We start from the raw sequence: 20,758 nt of genomic DNA, 5'->3' as shown, positions 1-20,758 counted from the left end.
CAGGAGAATCGCTGGAACCTGGGAGGCAGAGGTTTCTGTGAGCCAAGATCATGCCACTGCACTCTAGCCTGGGAGACAGATCAACACTCTGTCTCAAAAAGAAAGAAAGAAAGAAACCCAGACACAGCTGTAAGGGCTTGGAGGAGGGCACAGTAAGGAATACTGTATAGGGAATCAGAAAGATGGGGTTCCCACCCAGCTTCACTACTCATTCGTAGTGTGGCCTTGAGCAAATGGTCTAACCTTGATGGCCTCAGTTTCCCCACTTGTAAAAATGAATATGACGATGCCGACCTCATAGGGCTGTAATAAGGATCAAATAAAAAATGTGTTGTTTTGTAAACTGTAAAGGAAAGTGCACAGGAGAGGCAGGTTGTGACCTGGAAAATTCACCCCAGTAGACCTGTCTCCTTTGCCAGCTCAATGATGGACCTATAAGGTACTCTGTTTTGCTTCAAAGAGTGTCACTGTTTTTCTTTTTTTTTTTTTTTGGTGGGGAGGGGGTTTGTTTCATTTATTTATTTATTTTTTTTTTTTTTGAGACGGAGTCTCACTCTGCTGCCCAGGCTGGGGTGCAGTGGCCGGATCTCAGCTCACTGCAAGCTCCGCCTCCTGGGTTCCCGCCATTCTCCTGCCTCAGCCTCCCGAGTAGCTGGGACTACAGGCGCCTGCCATCTCGCCCGGCTAGTTTTTTGTAATTTTTAGTAGAGACGGGGTTTCATCGTGTTAGCCAGGATGGTCTCGATCTCCTGACCTCGTGATCCGCCCGTCTCGGCCTCCCAAAGTGCTGGGATTATAGGCTTGAGCCACCGCGCCCGGCCTATTTATTTATTTTTATTTACTTATTTGGAGACATTTTCGCTCTTGTCGTTCAGGCTGGAGTGCAACGGCGCAATCTCAGCTCACTGCAACCTCTGCCGCCTGGGTTCAAGCAATTCTCCTGCCTCAGCCTCCTGAGTAGCTGGGATTACAGGCATGAGCCAACACATCTGGCAATTTTTTTTGTATTTTTACCGGAGACAGGGTTTCACCATGTCATTTAGGCTGGTCTCGAACTCCTGGCCTCAGGTGATCCACCCATCTCAGCCTTCCAAAGTGTTGGAATTACAGGCATGAGTCCCCGGCCAGGCGCGGTGGCTCAAGCCTGTAATCCCAGCATTTTGGGAGGCCGAGACGGGTGGATCACGAGGTCAGGAGATCGAGACCATCCTGGCTAATATGGTGAAACCCCGTCTCTACTAAAAAATACAAAAAACTAGCCAGGCGAGGTGGCGGGCGCCTGTAGTCCCAGCTACTCGGGAGGCTGAGGCAGGAGAATGGCGTAAACCCGGGAGTCAGAGCTTGCAGTGAGCTGAGATTCAGCCACTGCACTCCAGCCTGGGCGACAGAGCGAGACTCCGTCTCAAAAAAAAAAACAACAAAAAAAAACCAGGCATGAGTCACCGCGCCTGGCTTGTTTTGTTATTTATTTATTTATTTATTTACTTAAATTGACTAGTAAAAATTATATGGTATTGTTTGGTTTTTAATTGTGGGAAAATACTTCTACATAAAATCTGCCATTTAAACCATTTTAAAGTATAAAGTCAGTGGCATTAATTACATTCACAGTGTTGTGCAACCATCACAACTATCTACTTCCAAAACTTTTTTTTATCACTCCAGAGACTATGTACCCATTAAGCAGTAACTCCCCATTCCCCTCTCCCTCCAGCCCCTGATAACCGCTAACCTTTGTCTCTATGAATTCGACTATTCTAGATATTTCATGTAAGTGAGAATCATACAATATTTGTCCTTTGTATCTGGCTTATTTCACTTAGCATAATATCTTCAAGGTTCATCCCTGTTGTTGCATGTGTCAGAACTTCATTGTTTTTATGATTGAATAATATTCCCTTGCACGTATATATATCACATTTTGTTTATCCATTCATCTGTTGGGTTGTTTCTACCTTTTGGCTATTATGAATAATGCTGCAAAGAACACTGGCATACAAGTATCTGTTTAAGGCCCTATTTTGATTATTTTGTGTATGTATCTAGAGTGTCATTGATTTTTTTATTTTTTCTTTTTTTTTTTTGAGACAGAGTTGTGATCTTGTTACCCAGGTTGTAGTGCAATGGCGTGTTCTTGGCTCACTGCAACCTCCACCTCCCAGGTTCAAGTGATTCTCCTGCCTCAGCCTCCTGAGTAGCTGGGATTACAGGCGCCTGCCATCATGCCTGGCTAATTTTTGTATTTTTAGTAGAGACAGGGTTTTACCATGTTGGCCAGGCTGGTCTCGAACTCCTGATCTCAGGTGATCTGCCGGCCTCGGCCTCCCAAAGTGCTGGGATTACAGGCGCCTGCTACCACGCCTGGCTAATTTTGTATTTTCAGTAGAGACAGGGTTTCACCATGTTGACCAGGCTGGTCTCGAACTTCTGATCTCAAGTGATCCACCTGCCTCGGCCTCCCAAAGTGCTGGGATTACAGGCATGAGCCACCATGCCTGGCCCAAGAGTGTCATTGATTTTTGACAGAGTTATTGAATATGCACCGTGGCAATGGGAAGGACCCTTGGGAACAGGGCCCAGTATCTTTGAGTGAGGGAGGGAGAGGAGCAGAGAAAGGGGAAGTTTCAGTGTGGCTATAATTAGAATTATAACAGCTACCTTGTGCCTATTGCAAAACTCTTCACAAAACACTCACCAGAAAGCATAGCCAGAGGTTGAGATCATATTTATTTCCTTCCTTCCTTCCTTCCTTTCTTCCTTCCTTCCTTCCTTTTTTGCTTTCTAGGCAAGGAAAGTAGCACTGAGCTGCTTCAGTCATCATATTCTTATTAATCCACAGCATTTTAGGTACCACAGAATTAGAATTTTGTAGAGCAATTCTGCACTTCTACAACTAAAGTTCTGGAAAAAGCAAAACTATGGAAACAGAAGAAAGATCAATGGTTGTTAAGGGCTGGAGTCAAGGGGAGGAACTGACCACAGAGGGGTTCAGGGGAATTTCTGGGGGGTGATGGAACTGATCAATATCTTGATTGCTGTGGCGGTTGTGCCACTGTATGCATTTTTCAAAACTGACAGAACTGTACACTAAAAAGGGTGAATTTTACTATAAGTAAATCATACCTTAATTTTTTTTTTTTTTTTTTTTTTGAGACGGACTCTGGCTCTGTCGTCCAGGCTGGAGTGCAGTGGCCAGATCTCAGCTCACTGCAAGCTCCGCCTTCCGGGTTTACGCCATTCTCCTGCCTCAGCCTCCCGAGTAGCTGGGACTATAGGCGCCCGCCACCTCGCCTGGCTAGTTTTTTGTATTTTTTAGTAGAGACGGGGTTTCACCGTTAGCCAGGATGGTCTCGATCTCCTGACCTCGTGATCTGCCCGTCTCGGCCTCCCAAAGTGCTGGGATTACAGGCTTGAGCCATCGCGCCCGGCCCAATTTTTTTTTTTTAAAAAGAATGAATAAATAAATGGGGAGAAAACTAAATAATACTCCCAGCTACTCGGGAGGCTGAAGTGGGAGGATTCCTTGAACCCAGGAGGCGGAGGCTCCTGTGAGCCAAGATCACATCACTGCACTTCAGCCTCGGTAACAAAGTGAGACCCTGTCTCCAACAACAGCAACAACAACAACAACAAAAACTAAATAAGAACCTAGGCCGGGCGCATTGGCTCACATCTGTAATTCCAGCATGTTGGGAGGTCAAGGTGGGTGGATCATTGAGGTCAAGAGATTGAGACCATCCTGGCCAACATGGTGAAACCCTGTCTCTACTAAAAATGCAAAAATTAGCTGGGCAAGGTGGTGCACACCTGCAGTCCCAGCTACTCAGGAGGCAGAATCGCTTGAACCCGGGAGGCAGAGGTTGCAATGAGCCGAGATCGTGCCACTGCACTCCAGCCTGGCAACAAAGCAAGACTCCATCTCAAAAAAATAAAATAAAATAAAATAAATAAGACCCTAGGCTCTCATGTGTTTGCATATCTTGAGACCTTTGCAAGTGACACTAACTCTAATTATTTAGCATTAGAGCATAAACTTATATTTTTTCATTCATTCATTATAAAATGAAACCTCCGGAATCCACTATTCAACACAAAAATCAGAACATTGCTAAAAATTAAATCTACCTATTTCTCTCCCACAGGTAGATTTAATAGGAGGATCTCTGCATCCTCCCCCAGGTAATTGTGTGTGTGTGTGTGTGTGTGTGTTTCAGGCTGGAGGGCAGGGCAGTGGTGTTAATATGGCTCACTCCTGGGCTCAAGCAATCCTTCTGCCACAGCCTCCCAAGTAGCTGGGACTACAGATGCATGCCCAGCCTTTCTTTTTTTCTTTTTTTCTTTTTTTTCCGTAGAGACAGGTCCTTCTATGTTGCCCAGGCTGGTCTTGATGTCCTGGGTTCAACCAATCCTCCCAAATCCTTGGCTTCCCAAAGAGCTGGGATTATAGGCATGAGCCACCATGCCTAGCCCCCCAGGTATTCATTATTCTGAACTTTGTGTTTCTCATTCCCTTGCTCTTTTCTTTCCTTTCTTTTTTGGGCCAGGGTCTTGCTATGTTGCCCAGGCTGGTCTCAAACTCATTGGCTCAAGAGATTCTCTTGCCTCAGCCTCCCAAGTAGCTGGGATTACAGGCCCAGGCCACTGCACCCAACCCCTTGCTCTTTTCTTAAATGGTTTTTTTTTCACATAAAAATTAGGCTGAAGCACATGAATTTGCCATTACTTTTAGATCAAAACAGGTCAATAACAGCAAATTCATATGGTTCAACCAAATATTATGCCTAAATGTAGTAGTTCTAGTTATTTTTGAATCATATATAAAGGATATCATTCCATATGTAGTCTTCTGAGATTTGCCTTTTTTCAATTCAATATTATATTACCACGATCCAGCCATGTTGCTATTTTTCATTCATTTTCTACTGCTCTATAATTAATTCCTTTGCATGAATATCGCACATTTCTCTATCTCCTGTCAGTAGCATCTCCGTGTTTTCGTGTTTTCGGTTTGAGGCTACCACAAACAATATTTCTACTAACATTCTTGTATACATTCTCTACTGGTGCATTGTACAAGAGCTTACTGTGGCTGTACATAGGAATGGACTTGCTAGGTTTCAGAGTACACAGATGTTCAACTGCACAAGATGTGACTGTGAAGTGAGGATGTGACTCATTCTCTGAGCTCCAAATAAGAATACAATGTGCCACCTTCCTCAGGAGGGAATGTGGACAAGATGTGGTGGGAGGCTCTGGGGTGGAGGGTCTCTGGTGGAAATTGAACACCTATGCCTGATGCATCCCAGTGATATCTTCTTGTTGCATCCATTATCTCTTTTAATCCTCCCAGTGGAAGAAAGGTACTACTATCTCCAGAGATTAGGTTTAGAGGAGGAAAGTGCCTTGCCCAAAGTCAGTTTGTGCCAACTGCCTCAGCAAACAATGTCCCTTCTCTAAGCTTCAGTTTTCTCTTACTGTAAAATTGATATGATAATACCTGACCCACTTCACAGATTAACAGTTTAGGCATGCATGGCTCCTGGAGATGCACCCTAAAAGTCACTTGTTTGTTTGTTTATTTATTTATTTATTTGAGACGGAGTCTCGCTCTGTCGCCCAGGCTGGAGTTGATGGCGCAATCTCGGCTCACTGCAACCTCCACCTCCCAGGTTCAAGCCATTCTCCTACCTCAGCCTCCAGAGTAGCTGGGATTACAGGTGCCCGCCACCACACCCGGCTAATTTTTTGTATTTTTAGTAGAGACAGGGTTTCACTATGTTGGCCAGGCTGGTCTCGAACTCCTGACCTCGTGATCCGCCCGCCTCAGCCTCCCAAAGTACTGTGATTACAGGCGTGAGCCACTGCGCCTGGCCAAGTCACTTGTTTATTAATGCTATTGTTAAGTTATTGAGTTGTTATTAATATTAAGAGGAATAGTAACCCAGGACAGTCTGAGCCTTGCCTTCTTGACATTCAATGGTGATGCCTCTTGCAGAGACCTTTTTTGGATGTAGTGACCATGGCCCATTTTGGCCACCACTTTTGATCCTGGATGTATCTTTCAGAGCTGCATATCCTGGACCCCTCCTCTACCCTACTCAGGGCCCCAGAGCTGAGGTTCCTGTCTTTACCTGCAGATTTCTCTGAAAAAAAGAAAAGGTCAACTGATCAGTGGCCCAGGCTCCCAGTTCTGCCTCAGGGCAAAGGGAGAGATTGGGGCCTAGGGCCTCATTCAGTGGAAAATATTTGTTGAGCACCTAGTATGTGCCAGGACCTGTGCTGAGCACCAGGAACACAGGGGAACAAGACCAAAGCTTGTAAGGAAGGAGGCTAAAGGAAGAGACAGAAGACAAGAAAACGACAGTGTGCTGAGTACAGGGACTGTTCTATGCAACAGAAAAACAGACAGGGTCAGGGAAAGCTTCCCAGAAGAGAGCTTCCCTTTGAGTTGGAGCTTTATGGCCCGGCAGGAGCTCCACAGGTGCTCAGAGACTGACAGGACCACTAGCCTGTTGAATAGAAGAGGAGACTGAGCCCCAGCGCCTCTCGACCCCTCTCCGCCACATCTCACCTACCCGGACTAGGCCGAAAGGCCGAGCACCCGAGCGGGGCCGCGCAGCTTCAAAGAGCCCAGGGGCGGGGCCTCGGTCCAGGTGCGCGGCGGCGCTTCGCGGAGGCAGGAAGTGTGTCCCTAGCGGCGGCCCGTGCAGCGCTCCCGCGAGACACTCACCTGCGCCCCAGGTGAGCGGCGAGGGGGCGGGGGAGGGGCTGAGCCGGAGGCGGCTCACCTGGCGCGACAGGTAAGCCCCGCGCGGGCCCGAGGGGGCGCAAACCAGGGCGGCGCCGGTGTGGGGAGCCCCCGAGGCTGAGCCCGGACAGGGGAGGGTCCCGGGCCCGGTTCCTCGGGGCCACCCTCCTACTTCCGGGGTGCGCGGGCCGGGCTGGGGAGCGGCCTGAGCGGGCACCCGGGCTGGGCGCGCAGAATGGGGTGAGGGGCCGCGTTCGCTCTCAGGGCTGCACTGGCTGGGTGCTGGGGCCGCGCTCACCGGGGGGCAGCGTCGGGATGGGGCAAAGGCTGGTGCTCACCCCGAGGAACCGCGTCGGGACGGGAGGGAGGCTGGGTCCGCCCGCGGGGTAGGGCCCTTGCAGCTGGAGAGTGTAGTGGTCGCCCCGAGGGCAGAGCTGGCGTAGGGGCTGTGGTAGCCCGAGGGGCAGTGCCAGGGTCTGGTTCTTCCTTGTCCCCAGGACCAGGTGCCGGCGGATATGGGAGTCTTGGGCTGCACCTTTGGGGCAGGAGGCCGGGGGTGCACTGAGCCGACGGCTGTTTCTCGAGCAGGACTGGGGTGGTCCTCCCCGGCCCGGTGTCCGAGGCTTGGCACTGGGCTGGGGGCAGAGGCTGGTGCGGCCGGGCCTGTCCTGGGGACCCTGGGAGGAGGAGACGGTACATAGACCCTTCAGTGTGTGTGTGTTCGCGAGACTAATGGGGAAGAGGGAAGCATCAGAGAGAAATCCAGGGAGGGCTGGCCGGGACCATCTGAACTCCGGGAAGATCCTTGCGGTGCCTTAGAGCGCCCAGTGACCTAGCCCCTCCCATGTGCAATGCCACTGCAGGAAGCCCCCTCACTATTTCATTTAAATCTCACGAGATTGGCGGGGCATGAAGATAGTAGTCTCTCCTTATTTAAAGATGAGGAAAGCGAGGTTAAGAATCTTGCCTCAAGCCACAATAGGGACAGGGAGCCTCTCCTCACTAAACCAAGTGACCAGGGTTCGTAGGATTGGGCGGGGTGTGCGGGGCGGTGGCAGCAGCAGGGTCGGGGAGATATAGCCTGGAAGAAACTGCCTGAGTTTGACTTCAGGAGCGTTCAATGGCTGGAGGGAAGTGGGGAACTGAGGCAGGCATTGTTCTTATCCCAGGTCTTGCCTCTCTTCTCATCCCAGTCCCGCTGGAGATGTGTGGCACACACAAAGTACGCAGGCTCCAGAGCTTGGCGGACCACAGTGCAAATCCTACTCCAGCCCTCTCTTGCTAGGTGTCTCTGGGGCAGTCACTTCACCTTTCTGAGCTTCAGATTCCTGATCTGTGAAATGGAGATATGCTACTTATTTACAGAGCAATTGTGAGAGTCAAATAAGGTGAAAAGTCCTCTGGCCCATTCACTGCTGTTTTCTCAGCATTTAGCACAACGCTGGGCACCTCGTTGGTGCTCAATAAATACCTGTTGGATTAATTTAATCAATATTAGCGAGTCCTGAAGCTTTGGAGGTTGGGGGAGAAGAAAATAGCCAGCCCATCCTCAGGAGCCCCAGATACCTCCCAGCTCAGCATGGTTAACTGTAGATTTGTCCACTCTCCTGAAGGCTTGAGCCTGGAAGACAGGGCTCCCAACATGGGCTCTCTCAGGGCACACGCTGGTCCATGGAGCTGGCAGCTGGCAGCTTTGACTGCCTCTTTCCTCCCAAGTAATACATGGGATGGGGTAGTGGATAAGAGTCTGGGGCCAGGCCAATTGTGTACAGATAGGTGTATGCCTTTGGACAACTTATTTAACCTGTCTATGCTTCAGTATAATAATACAGGTAATAATATTACAAAGAGGGTTGTGAAAATTAATTGGTTATTATGTCTGAAGTACTTAGAACAGTGTAAGCCATCAATAATCAACTCTCACTGGAGTGTAAACTCCTGAGGTTGAGGGATTTTGTCTGTTTTATCACTTTATCCATAGAATTTAGAACAGCTGGGCCGGGCGTGGTGGCTCACGCCTGTAATCCCAGTACTTTGGGAGGCCAAGGCGGGTGGATCACGAGGTCAGGAGATCGAAACCATCCTGACTAACATGGTGAAACCCCGTCTCTACTAAAAATACAAAAAATTAGCCGTGTGTGGTGGCATGCGCCTGGGAGGCTACTCGGAGGCTGAGCTACTCGGGAGGCTGAGGCAGGAGAACCGCTTGCACCGGGGAGTCAGAGGTTGCAGTGAGCCAAGATCATGCCACTGCACTCCAGCCTGGGCAACAGAGCGAGACTCCATCTCAAAAAAAAAAAAAAAAAAGAATTTAGAACAGCTGGCCAGGCACCATGGCTTATGCCTGTAATCTCAGCACTTTGGGAGGCTGAGGCAGGTGGATCACTTGAGGTCAGGAGCTTGAGACCAGCCTGGCCAACATGGTGAAACCCCATCTCTATTAAAAATACAAAAAATTTAGCTGGGTGTGGTGGCATGCACCTGTAGTTCCAGCTACTCGGGAGGCTGAGGCATGAGAGTTGCCTCCACCTGGGAGGCAGAGGTTGCAGCGAGCAAAGATCGTGCCATGCACTCCATCGTTGGTGACAGAGTGAGACTGTCTTAATAATAATAATAATAATAATAATAATAAATCCAGCATGTGGCACACAGTGGGCCCTCAGTAAATATCTGTTAATTCCGTGGATGTATGAATCCATACCCAACCCCACATTTCTCAAACTAAAGCAACAATTTTTAACCACTTGCCTCGGATTGCAAGGGAATTTAAAATCACCTGTTACAATTTTAATTGGGATACCTTTGCAGATGGGATTTCACTCCCTGTCACCTCCTATCCTCCATCTATACTCTGGTCAACCTAGAGCCTAAGTCTTTTTTCTTTCTACCCAATGGTCCTGATTCTACCCTGAGGCAACCTGGAATGTGTCAGTCCCCTGAGGCACCTAGTGTACCAAACACTGTTCTAGACACTGAGGAAGAAAAGAATTACACACAGTCCCTGCATTTCAGGGTCATGGTCCTTGGGGACATAGACTTATCCTCAAACAATCAGTACATGGCTGACCCAGCTGACAGCCCAGCCGAAGGTCATGGGGAGAGGGCCTCCCATCTGACTAGTGATTCCAGAGGGTCCCTGGAGAAGGAGTGCTGAGTAGGGCCAGGAGAGTAGGTTGAAGAGTTGTAGGAATGGTTAAAGAACTGTATCCTAGGTCAGGCACAGAGGCTTATGCCTGTAATCCCAGCACTTTGGGAGGCCAGGGCAGGAGGATCACTTGAGGCCAGGAGTTCAAGACCAGCCTGAGCAACCTAGCAAGATCCCATATCTACCAAAAACCAAACCAAAACAAAAAACTAGTGGGACAGGGTGGTATGCACCTGTAGTCCTAGCTACTCAAGTGACTGAGGCAGGAGGATCACTTGAGCCCAGTTGTTTGAGGTTTCATTGAGCTATGATTACACCACTGCACTCCAATCTGGGTGACAGAGGGAGACCTTATCTCTAAAAATAAAATAAAATAAAAAAATAAAAGAACTGTATCTTTCACATCCCCATTTACCAGTGGGTAACATTCCCTTTTTCCCTTTCTCTACACACACATACCTTCTGTTCATTTGTGTTTGAACCATTTGAGATTAGGTTACAGATATCCTGCCCTTTATCCCCAAGTGCTTCAGTGTATGTTTCCTAATAATAGAACATTATCTTATATAACCACAGTAATCAAATTCAGAAAATGTAACATTGATATAATACTATCAAATAACATATTTCACCAGTTATTTACATTATTCAATTTCCAATTTTTCCTCCCAATCCAGGATCCTATCTAGGATCACATTGCATTTAGTTGTCATGTTTCTCAACTTGGGCTTGTCTGTTATTTCCTCATGATTACATTTAGGTTATGCATTTTTGACAGGAATACTTCATGAGTTGTATCCTCCTTAGTACATAGTATCAAGAGGAACATGATGTCAGTTCATCCCATTATGGTGATACTATCTTTGATCATTTGATTAAAGTGGTATCTGCCATGTTCCTCTAAACATTTTAAAGTTTTTACTTGTTACAGCAAGTAAGAGGGAATGGAGGTGGACAGAATGGGGGCTGTGACAGTATTTGGGTGAGAGATAATGATGGCCCTCTTTAGGGAGGTGGCATTAATTTTCCCCAGTGCCAAATCTGGGGTTAGATCAGGGCCAGAAGTAGAACTAAAACACAGATATCCCGATGCCCAGTTCCATGTTCATCACGCACCCCCAGTTTCAGACCCCAGTGCCATTAAATCAGGAATAAAAGGATAAGGGATCAGTGTCTCAGAAAATCCAAGCTAAGGATGGTTACTGCCTGGCAAACCCCTACATGAAATCAAGGACCTTCCCAAATACACTACTGCATAATCTTCCTTCTGTCAGGCAGAGTTATTTACTCCCATGATGCTTCATATATCCTACATGCTCCATCTTACAAACTTGTTTGTTTGTTTGAGACGGAGTCTCCATTGCATAGGCTGGAGTGCAGTGGTGCGATCTGGGCTTACTGCAATCTCTGCCTCCCAAGTTCAAGCGATTCTCCTGCCTCAGCCTCCTGAGTAGCTGGGATTACAGGCACGCTCTACCACGTTCAGCTAATTTTTGTATTTTTAGTAGAGACAGGGTTTCACCATGTCGGTCAGGCTGGTCTCGAAATCCTGACTTCATGATTCGCCCGCCTCAGCCTCCCAAAGTGCTGGGATTACAGGCATGAGCCACTGTGCCCAGCCCTCATCTTATAAACTTTTAAGCATCTGTTTTCCCTACAAAACCATGTGTGAATCATCAAGAACAGGATCTGTAGTTCATTCATTTTTGGTTCTACAGTATCCAGCACAGGGTCAGCCTCAGTGTTTATGAAGTGAATGAAGTCTTAGCTCTGAGCTTCCTAGCAACCAGGTCAGAATGGGAAAGAAGACAAATTTTGTGGTTCAGCATTTTTATCTAATCAAAGGACACCAACAGGGCTTGGTGTTAAATGTTGCTAGCAGGGCAAATGTGAGTAAGACTGAAATATTGACAGCGGACCTCTTACATTCCCAGATCTGATTTGAAGGACCAGGGGAGGGAAATAAGTGTTAATGATCAGGTTCCATAGCAAGTCTTATGAAAAGGCATTTGTTCAGCAGCCACAGAGACTCTCAACAAGAAAAACTTACCAACAACAGGAAGAAACTGGGGGAGACCACTTCACAGAAAGTGAGATCCAGGAGATCTTTCTGTAAAATAGCTATAAAAGTTACCATATTAGGCCGGGTGCGGTGACTCATGCCTGTAATTCCAGCACTTTGGGAGGTTGAGGTGGGCAGATCACCTGAGGTCAGGAGTTCGAGACCAGCCTAGCCAACATGGCGAAACCCCATCTCTACTAAAAATGCAAAAATTAGCCGGGTGTGATGTTGTATGCCTGTGATCCCAGCTACTCTGGAGGCTGAGGCAGGAGAATCTCTTGAACCTGGGAGGCGGAGGTTGCAGTGAGCTGAATTCGTGCCATTTCACCCCAGCCTGGGTGACAAAGCGAGACTCTCATCTCGAAAAAAAAAAAAAAAAAAGTACCTTATTAACCTTTTTTTGTTTTTTTGTTTTTTGAGACAGAGTCTTGCCACTCTGTCGCCCAGGCTGGAGTGCAGTGGCGCCATCTTGGCTCACTGCAACTTCTGCCTCCTGGGTTCAAGTGATTCTCCTGCCTCAACCTCCTCAGTAACTGGGATTACATGTGCCCACCACCTTACCCAGCTAATTTTTGTATTTTTAGTAGAGACAGGGTTTCACCATGTTGGCCATGCTGGTCTAGAACTCTTGACCTCAAATCATCTACCCACCTCAGCCTCCCAAAGTGCTGGGATTACAGGCATGAGCCACTGCACCTGGCCTAACCTTTTTTTTAAGAAACCACATTTGGCCGGGCACAGTGGCTCATGCCTGTAATTCCAGCACTTTGGGAGGCTAAGGCGGGCAGATCACCTGAGGGCGAGAGTTCAAGACCAGCCTGACCAACATGGAGAAACACCATCTCTACTAAAAAAAATACAAAATTAGCCAGGCGTGGTGGTGCATACCTGTAATCCCAGCTACTCGGAAGGCTGAGGCAGGAGAATCGCTTGAACCCGGGAGGAGGAGGTTGCATTGAGCCGAGATCACGACATTGCACTGCAGCCTGAGCAACAAGAGCAAAACTCCGTCTAAACAAACAAACAAACAAAAAACAAACAAACAAAAAAAACAGAGACCACATTTAAGGGCCGGGTGCCATGGCTCACACCTGTAATCCCAGCACTTTGGGAGGCTGAGGTGGGGGGATCACCTGAGGTCAGGAGTTCGAGACCAGCCTGGCCAACATGGCCAAATCCTGTCTCTACTAAAAATACAAAAATTAGCTGGGCGTGGTGGCATGTGCCTGTAATCCTAGCTACTTGGGAGGCTGAGGCAAGAGAATCGCTTGAACCGGGGAGGCAGAGGTTGCAGTGAGCCGAGATGGTACCACTGCACTCCAGCCTCAGTGACAGAGTGAGACTCCATGTAAAAAAAAAAAAAAAAAAAACTCAAGCCTGTAATCCCAGCACTTCGGGAGGCCAAGACGGGCAGATCACGAGGTCAGGAGATCGAGACCATCCTGGCTAACCTGGTGAAACCCCGTCTCTACTAAAAAAAAATATAAAAAACTAGCTGGGCGAGGTGGCGGGCGCCTGTAGTCCCAGCTTCTCGGGAGGCTGAGGCAGGAGAGTGGCGTAAACCCGGGAGGCGGAGCTTGCAGTGAGCTGAGATCCGGCCACTGCACTCCAGCCTGGGTGTCAGAGCAAGACTCCGTCTCAAAAAAAAAAAAAAAAGAAAAAAAAAAAGAAAAAGAAAAAACAAAACATATTTAAGCATCATTCCCATATTTAAGCATCATTCCTGTGGTATTAAATACATTCACATTGTTGTACAACTATTGCCCATCCATCTCCAGACCTTTTTCATCTTCCCCAGCTGAAGCTCCCTACCCATTCAACACTAACTCCCCAGTTCCCTCTGTCCCCAGCACCGGGCAACTACCATTCTACTTTGTGTCTTTATGAATTTGACTATTCTAGAGAGGTCATACAAGTGGAATATTACAATATTTGTCTTTTTTTTTTTGAGACAGGGTCTGGCTTTGTTGCCCAGGCTGGAGTGCAATGGCACGATCTCATCTCACTGCAGTCTCCACCTCCGAGGCTCAAGTGGTCCTCCCACCTCAGTCCCCCAGGTAACTAGGACTACAGGTGTGCACCACCATGCCCGGCTAATTTTTGTATTTTTAGTAGGGATGGCTTTCACCATGTTGGCCAGGCTGGTCTCGAACTCCTGTGCCCAAGTGATCCACCCATCTCAGCCTCCCAAATTGCTGGGATTACAGGCATGAGCCACCACACCCCGGCTGTTTGTCCTTTTGTGTCTGGCTTATTTCACTTAGCATAAGTTCTTCAAGGTTCATCCATGTTGCAGCATGTATAAGAATTTCCTTTTTGGGCCGGGTGCGGTGGCTCACGCCTGTAATCCCAGCACTTTGGGAGGCCAAGGCGGGCGGATCACGAGGTCAGGAGATCGAGACCATCCTGGCGAACACGGTGAAACCCCGTCTCTACTAAAAAAAATAAAAAATAAATTAGCCAGGCATGGTGGCGGGCGCCTGTAGTCCCAGCTTCTCGGGAGGCTGAGGCAGGAGAATAGCGTGAACCTGGGAGGTGACGGAGCTTGCAGTGAGCGGAGATTGCGCCACTGCACTCCAGCCTGGGCGGCACAGCGAGACTCTGTCTCAAAAAAAAAAAAAAAAGGGCGGGCGCGGTGGCTCAAGCCTGTAATCCCAGTACTTTGGGAGGCCGAGACGGGCGGATCACGAGGTCAGGAGATCAAGACCATCCTGGCTAACCCGGTGAAACCCCGTCTCTAGTAAAAAAATACAAAAAAATAGCCGGGCGAGGTGGCGGGCGTCTGTAGTCCCAGCTACTCGGGAGGCTGAGGCAGGAGAATGGCGTAAACCCGGGAGGCGGAGCTTGCAGTGAGCCACTGCACTCCAGCCTGGGCGACAGAGCAAGACTCCGTTTCAAAAAAAAAAAAAAATTTCCTTTCCTTTTTAAGGCTGAATAATATTCCATTGTATGTATATACCACATTTTGTTTAGTCATTCATCCATTGGTAGACACTGGGATTGTTTCCACCTTTTGGCTATTGTGAATAATGCTGCTGTGAACATTGGTCTAAACATCGGAGTCTCTGCTCTCAATTAGGTTGGGTATGTATCCAGAGTGGAATTGCTGGGTCATGTGGTAATTTGATGTTTAATTTTTGGAGGAACCACCATACTGTTTTCCATAGCAGCTGCACTGTTTTACATTCCCACCAGAAATGCACAAGGGTTCCAGTTTTTCCACATTATTGCCAACACTCATTATTTTCTGGGGGAAGGGAGATTATTTTTAAATACAGATTGAGAGATTGAGTATCCCTAATCCAAAAATCCAAAACACTACAAAATCTGAAAGTTGAGCACCAGGATGATACTTAAAGGAAATGCTCATTGGAGCATTTCAGATTTTTGGATGAGGAATGCTTAACAGGTGAGTATAATGTATACAATCCACAATCCAGAATCCAAAACATTTCTGGACCCAGGCATTTCAGATAAGATGTTCAACCTTTCATAGCCATCCCAATAAGCCTAAGTCACAGGGAATTTTGAAATCTGGGTTAGACCACAGAGACTTTGTGGAGGGAGGGCCACAAGATATGAGAGTTTATGGGCATACTTGGGTCCCTCCACATCCCAGGCCTCTGAGAAACTAGAAGTGTGCAGCTGCTCAAGTCAGCCCAGGAGTTAGTCCCTGACTTCTGATCCTGACCCCTTCCTGGCCTCTCCTCTGCAGGTGCCTGGCTGCTGCAAACCATGCAATGAGCCATGCCCCGCCCTGGACACCCCCGCCCAGCATCTGGGCCTCCACGCTTGGGACCCTGGGAGCGGCCAACAGAGCTATGTCTGGAGACATATGATAAACCACCTCAGCCCCCACCAAGCCGCCGCACCCGTAGACCAGACCCCAAGGACCCTGGTCACCATGGGCCAGAGAGCATTACCTTCATCTCTGGCTCTGCTGAGCCGGCCACTGAGACCCCTGCCTGCTGCCTGCTCTGGCGACCCTGGGTGTGGGAGTGGTGCCGGGCTGCCTTCTGTTTCCGCCGCTGCCGGGATTGCCTCCAGCGCTGTGGAGCCTGTGTGCGGGGCTGCAGCCCCTGCCTTTCTACTGAGGACTCCACTGAGGGGGCTGCCGAAGCCAACTGGACCAAGGAGCACAATGGAGTGCCCCCTAGCCCTGACCGTGCACCCCCCAGCCGGCGGGATGGCCAGCGACTCAAGTCAACCATGGGCAGCAGCTTCAGCTATCCCGACGTTAAGCTCAAAGGCATCCCTGTGTATCCCTATCCCAGGGCCACCTCCCTAGCACCTGATGCGGACTCCTGCTGCAAGGAGCCACTGGCCGATCCCCCACCCATGCGACACAGCCTGCCCAGCACCCTTGTCAGTAGTCCTCGTGGCTCTGAGGAGTACTACTCTTTCCATGAGTCGGACCTGGACCTGCCCGAGATGGGCAGTGGCTCCATGTCGAGCCGAGAGATTGATGTGCTCATCTTCAAGAAGCTGACAGAGCTGTTCAGCGTACACCAGATCGATGAGCTGGCCAAGTGCACATCAGACACTGTGTTCCTGGAGAAGACCAGTAAGATCTCGGACCTTATCAGCAGCATCACGCAGGACTACCACCTGGATGAGCAGGATGCTGAGGGCCGCCTGGTACGCGGGATCATTCGCATTAGTACCCGAAAGAGCCGTGCTCGCCCACAGACCTCGGAGGGTCGTTCAACTCGGGCTGCTGCCCCCACCACTGCTGCCCCTGACAGTGGCCATGAGACCATGGTGGGCTCAGGTCTCAGCCAGGATGGTAGGTGGGGGCCCCATGGGGCTGAGGGGCAGAGTAGGGGAGGCTCTGGCCAGGGGAGGGTTGGAATGGGGTCTTTGGCCACAGTGGGTGTACCCCTCAGCTAGTCCCTGCCCTTCCTCCTCCTTTCTGTCAACTCTTGCATTCCCCCTCCCCAGCTCCCACTCTGGCCCTTCCCTGTGAGGTCTGAGCAAGGCTGAGAGAAGCATGCAGACCCTGGGAGAGCTCTCTGGCCATCGCTGCTGTCCCCAGAAAGGACAAGGTTCCCTCTGCATTCAACAAGTTTTCCCAAAAGGCTCCTCTCCCCTGCTGTCTCATGCCAGAGTAGCTTCTAGGCCTGGTCTGGTTAACAGGACCTAGGGACCCACATGAACTTGGACCTCTGACCTGTTCTGGGCTAACCAAAACTCCTACTCATCCATCACTCTGCGCATGCACACGTTGTCTATGTGTCTTTTTTTAAGCATTATTTTTCTAGCCCTGCCCAGGAGTGAGTGGCTCCTCCCTCATCGAGCTGGGAACAGAAGTAGGAAATGGGGTTGAAAGAACATGCTAATGACCACTGCCTGCCTCACGTTCCCTCCCTAGAGCTGACAGTGCAGATCTCCCAGGAGACGACTGCAGATGCCATCGCCCGGAAGCTGAGGCCTTATGGAGCTCCAGGTGTGGTCCTGACCTAACGAGGGGTGTGGAGGGTGGGGGACTACCCTAGGGGCCCCTTACATGCTCCTCTCCCAGCTTTCTCTTGGAGTGGTGAGGATGACATCAAAAAGGGATGGGGGCCTAAGCAGCCACAGACCCATCTCCATCCAGCAAGCTGACTTAAAGTGGGTGCAGGTGCCCAGAACAGGCAAGCTGAAAGTGATCAGACCCCACACCCAGATGACTAGGAAAGTAGTGGGTGGAGAACCATCCAGCATGGTGCTGGAAAGGCACCCTGTGTGGTTCTGTTGTGGTCTTACTGCCCTTGACAACAACCCCCGGGAGTGGGATCATTATCCTTTTACACAAAGGGAGGCTAGGGCTCATCGACAGGTCAATAAACTGAGTGGGTCATCCAGCCTGGATCAGACTGACCCAGGCTCAAGTCCCACTCTGCTCCTTCTCAGCAGGCTTCTCCCTGGTCGTGGGATCTGGATGAGCTCCTTCCCCTGAGCCTGTTTCTTCCTCTCCTCTCCTTCCCACCAGGGTACCCAGCCAGCCATGACTCATCCTTCCAGGGCACCGACACAGACTCATCGGGGGCACCCTTGCTCCAGGTGTACTGCTAACCCCTGCCAGGCCCAGCTGCCACACCGTTTCTGGGAGAAGCACAGCCTACAGAATGAAGAGGGGGACCAGGAACCCCTGCAGGAGGGGCTGGGCCTTAGACCTGAAGCAGTGCCCACTCTGGCTCCTCCTGCCTTGGCTGACTGGGTTCCTGGACCATGTGCATTTCACTGGGCCATAGGGTCTACATCTCTTTGCATCCCCAGCTGGTCTGATCCCTGCCTGGGCCTCTTCTTTCCTGCTCATGGTCTTCAGGTGGCCTGATCATGGAAAGTAAGGACTTAGGCATTACCTTCTGGGAGTGAACCCTGACTCTATCCCCGTATTGCCACCCTCACCAATCATACAAACTTCTCCCTCCCTGGGGGAGTTCAACGGCTAAAAGAAGCTTATCTTAAATATATTGTATTGGGGGGTGGGCAGGGCCCACTCTATGTTATGTTAAGCAGTTGGTTCTGGTTCTTGGCTGATGTTCTGTATGTTAACATGACCATAGTTTTAAGGAAAAGTTAATTGGTATCTGCCTGCTTATCTTGGCTGTCCTTTCTCTCCTGTCTGCCTTCACTTAACTGCTGCGCAGAGCGGGAGACAGGATATAGGTGTCCAGCCTGGCTTAGTGCTCTGCAGTTGAAGTAGGAAGAATAAAATGGGAGTAATGCCCCCATTTCAGGTTCACTGTGAGTTCCAGGAGATAAAGAACCAAGCACAGAGTCTGTGCCTGAGAAAGTTTGGATAAATGGTTTCTGACACTGTTTGAGAGGTTCTTCGAGGGAGACCTGTCTGAACTGCCTCTGCTCTCCCAGTCCACCACCTGCAGGCTGGCCTGCTTCTGCCCAGCCCCGTTTCCCCAAAGCCCTGATCATTTGTTGGCCCTACCCAGCCTTGGACCTGATGCTCCTCTCCCACTCTCTCTGTGGTGGTAACAGAGCACTGTGGTTTTCTTTTTTTTTTTTTTTTTTAAGAGATGGAGTTTTTGCTCTTGTTGCCCAGGCTGCTGGAGTGCAATGGCGCGATCTCGGCTCACCGCAACCTCTGCCTCTCGGGTTCAAGTGATTCTCCTACCTTAGTCTCCCGAGCAGCTGGGATTACAGGCATGTGCCACCATGCCTGGCTAATTTTGTATTTTTTAGTAGAGACAGGGTTTCTCCATGTTGGTCAGGCTGGTCTCAAACTGCTGACCTCAGGCGATCTGCCCACCTCAGCCTCCCAAAGTTCTGGGATTACAGGTGTGAGCCACCGTGCCCGGCCAGCACTGTGGTTTTCACCAATATCTTGGCTTTTCCAATAACCTTGGAGAAGGGATATTATATTTCACAGAGAGGAAACCTGGGGCTCACAGTGAGGTCAAGGAACTTAGTGGGACACGCAGTTGGTAACTGTGGCTCTGGCCTTGCTGGGGCAGATGCAGAATCCCTTCTTTAGGTATCAGAGCCCATGAGTTGAGAAGGATCCTACTTGGCTGCTCCTCACACGCAGGCTTATCTACTGGTCCTCTTTCAGCAGAGAGGCCAGGGCAGGTCCACCAGCCCATTCTTAATTAACCAGCTAGAAGGTATTGATCCAGCTCCCACATGACCCGCTGCCCCCACCGCCCTTTTTATTGTTCCAAAAGGCACCCTTTGGAAAGTAACTACTAGACAAACTGTACTTGTTTGTCCAGTTTCCTAAGGAAAACAGGATGATCTCTCGGGACTATGAACGTAGGGTCCAGTTCTAACTCCAGGCTCTGCTGTCGCATCCGGGTGGCCTCCACAAGACTAAAATGACCACAGGGCAGAACAGGAGTAGAGTGGGAGTGACACCACAAACCCTCCACTCTAGCCTCAGCCGTAGAGCACCATTTTCCAAACCTAGCCTTGTAAACCACTATTTGCATTCCCAGAAAAAAAAGGTTTAGCAAGTTTGGAAAACAAAGCTATGTACTGCATAGCCTCTCTGAAATCTTTAACAAGCTATTCTGAATTTCTTTTTTTTCCCCGAGGCAATCTCGCTCTATGGCCCAGGCTGGAGTGCAGTGGCGCATCACAACCTCCGCCTCCCAGGTTCAAGTGATTCGTCTGCCTCAGTCTCCCAAATAGCTGTGATTACAGGCAGGTGCCACCACACTCAGCTTTTTTTTTTTTTTGAGACAGAGTCTCGCTCTGTTGCTCAGGCTGGAGTGCGGTGGTGCAATCTCGCCTCACTGCAAGCTCTGCCTCCCTGGTTCGTGCTATTCTCCTGCCTCAGCCTCCCGAGTAGCTGGGACTACAGGTGCCCACCACCACACCCAGCTAATTTTTTGTATTTTTAGTAGAGACGGGGTTTCACCGTGTTAGCCAGGATGGTCTCAATCTCCTGACCTCGTGATGCACCCGCCTTGGCCTTCCAAAGTGCTGGGATTACAGGCATGAGCTACTGTGACCAGCTACTCTGAAATTCTAAAAGACATCTGCATTCCAGAAATTTAGGGGCCAGAGAACTAAGCACTCACAGCAAGTCAACCTAGACATTCTTGCTATAACCTCTGTGGCTCAAGCATTCTGACCTCCACCCTCTAGCCAAAGTGGGGCAGGGGTCAGCTCTGTGGGCTGGATCTGAGCAAAGGGGAGCACCTCTTCAGCCCTGGGAGCTAGCTTTGAGAAGGCCTAGAATCTGCAGAGGTCCAGGTCAGAGATAAAAACAATGAGGCCTCACTGGACTTTACTCTGTCCTCCTGGTAAGGTCCCTGTACCACATACACACCAGATCTGAGGCCTGAGCTGTCTTCCTGGT

The 20,758-nt window shown here is 49.5% G+C and overlaps 1 protein-coding gene across 1 annotated transcript; it reads left to right on the top strand.

Moving 5' to 3' along the window:
* The first annotated feature begins 6,358 nt into the window (after nt 1–6,358).
* KDF1 (keratinocyte differentiation factor 1) lies at nt 6,359–18,518 on the top strand. The gene is made up of 4 exons (XM_003891404.4): nt 6,359–6,800; nt 15,671–16,741; nt 17,327–17,401; nt 17,927–18,518. The coding sequence occupies exons 2-4, from the start codon at nt 15,703–15,705 to the stop codon at nt 18,007–18,009; spliced, it is 1,197 nt and encodes a 398-aa protein (XP_003891453.1). The 5' UTR covers nt 6,359–6,800; nt 15,671–15,702; the 3' UTR covers nt 18,010–18,518.
* The last annotated feature ends 2,240 nt before the right edge of the window (nt 18,519–20,758 follow it).

The sequence above is a fragment of the Papio anubis genome, chromosome 1 (assembly GCF_008728515.1).
Source record: "Papio anubis isolate 15944 chromosome 1, Panubis1.0, whole genome shotgun sequence".
NCBI classification, from domain to species: domain Eukaryota; kingdom Metazoa; phylum Chordata; class Mammalia; order Primates; family Cercopithecidae; genus Papio; species Papio anubis.
This window is presented reverse-complemented; position numbering and strand designations above follow the sequence as displayed.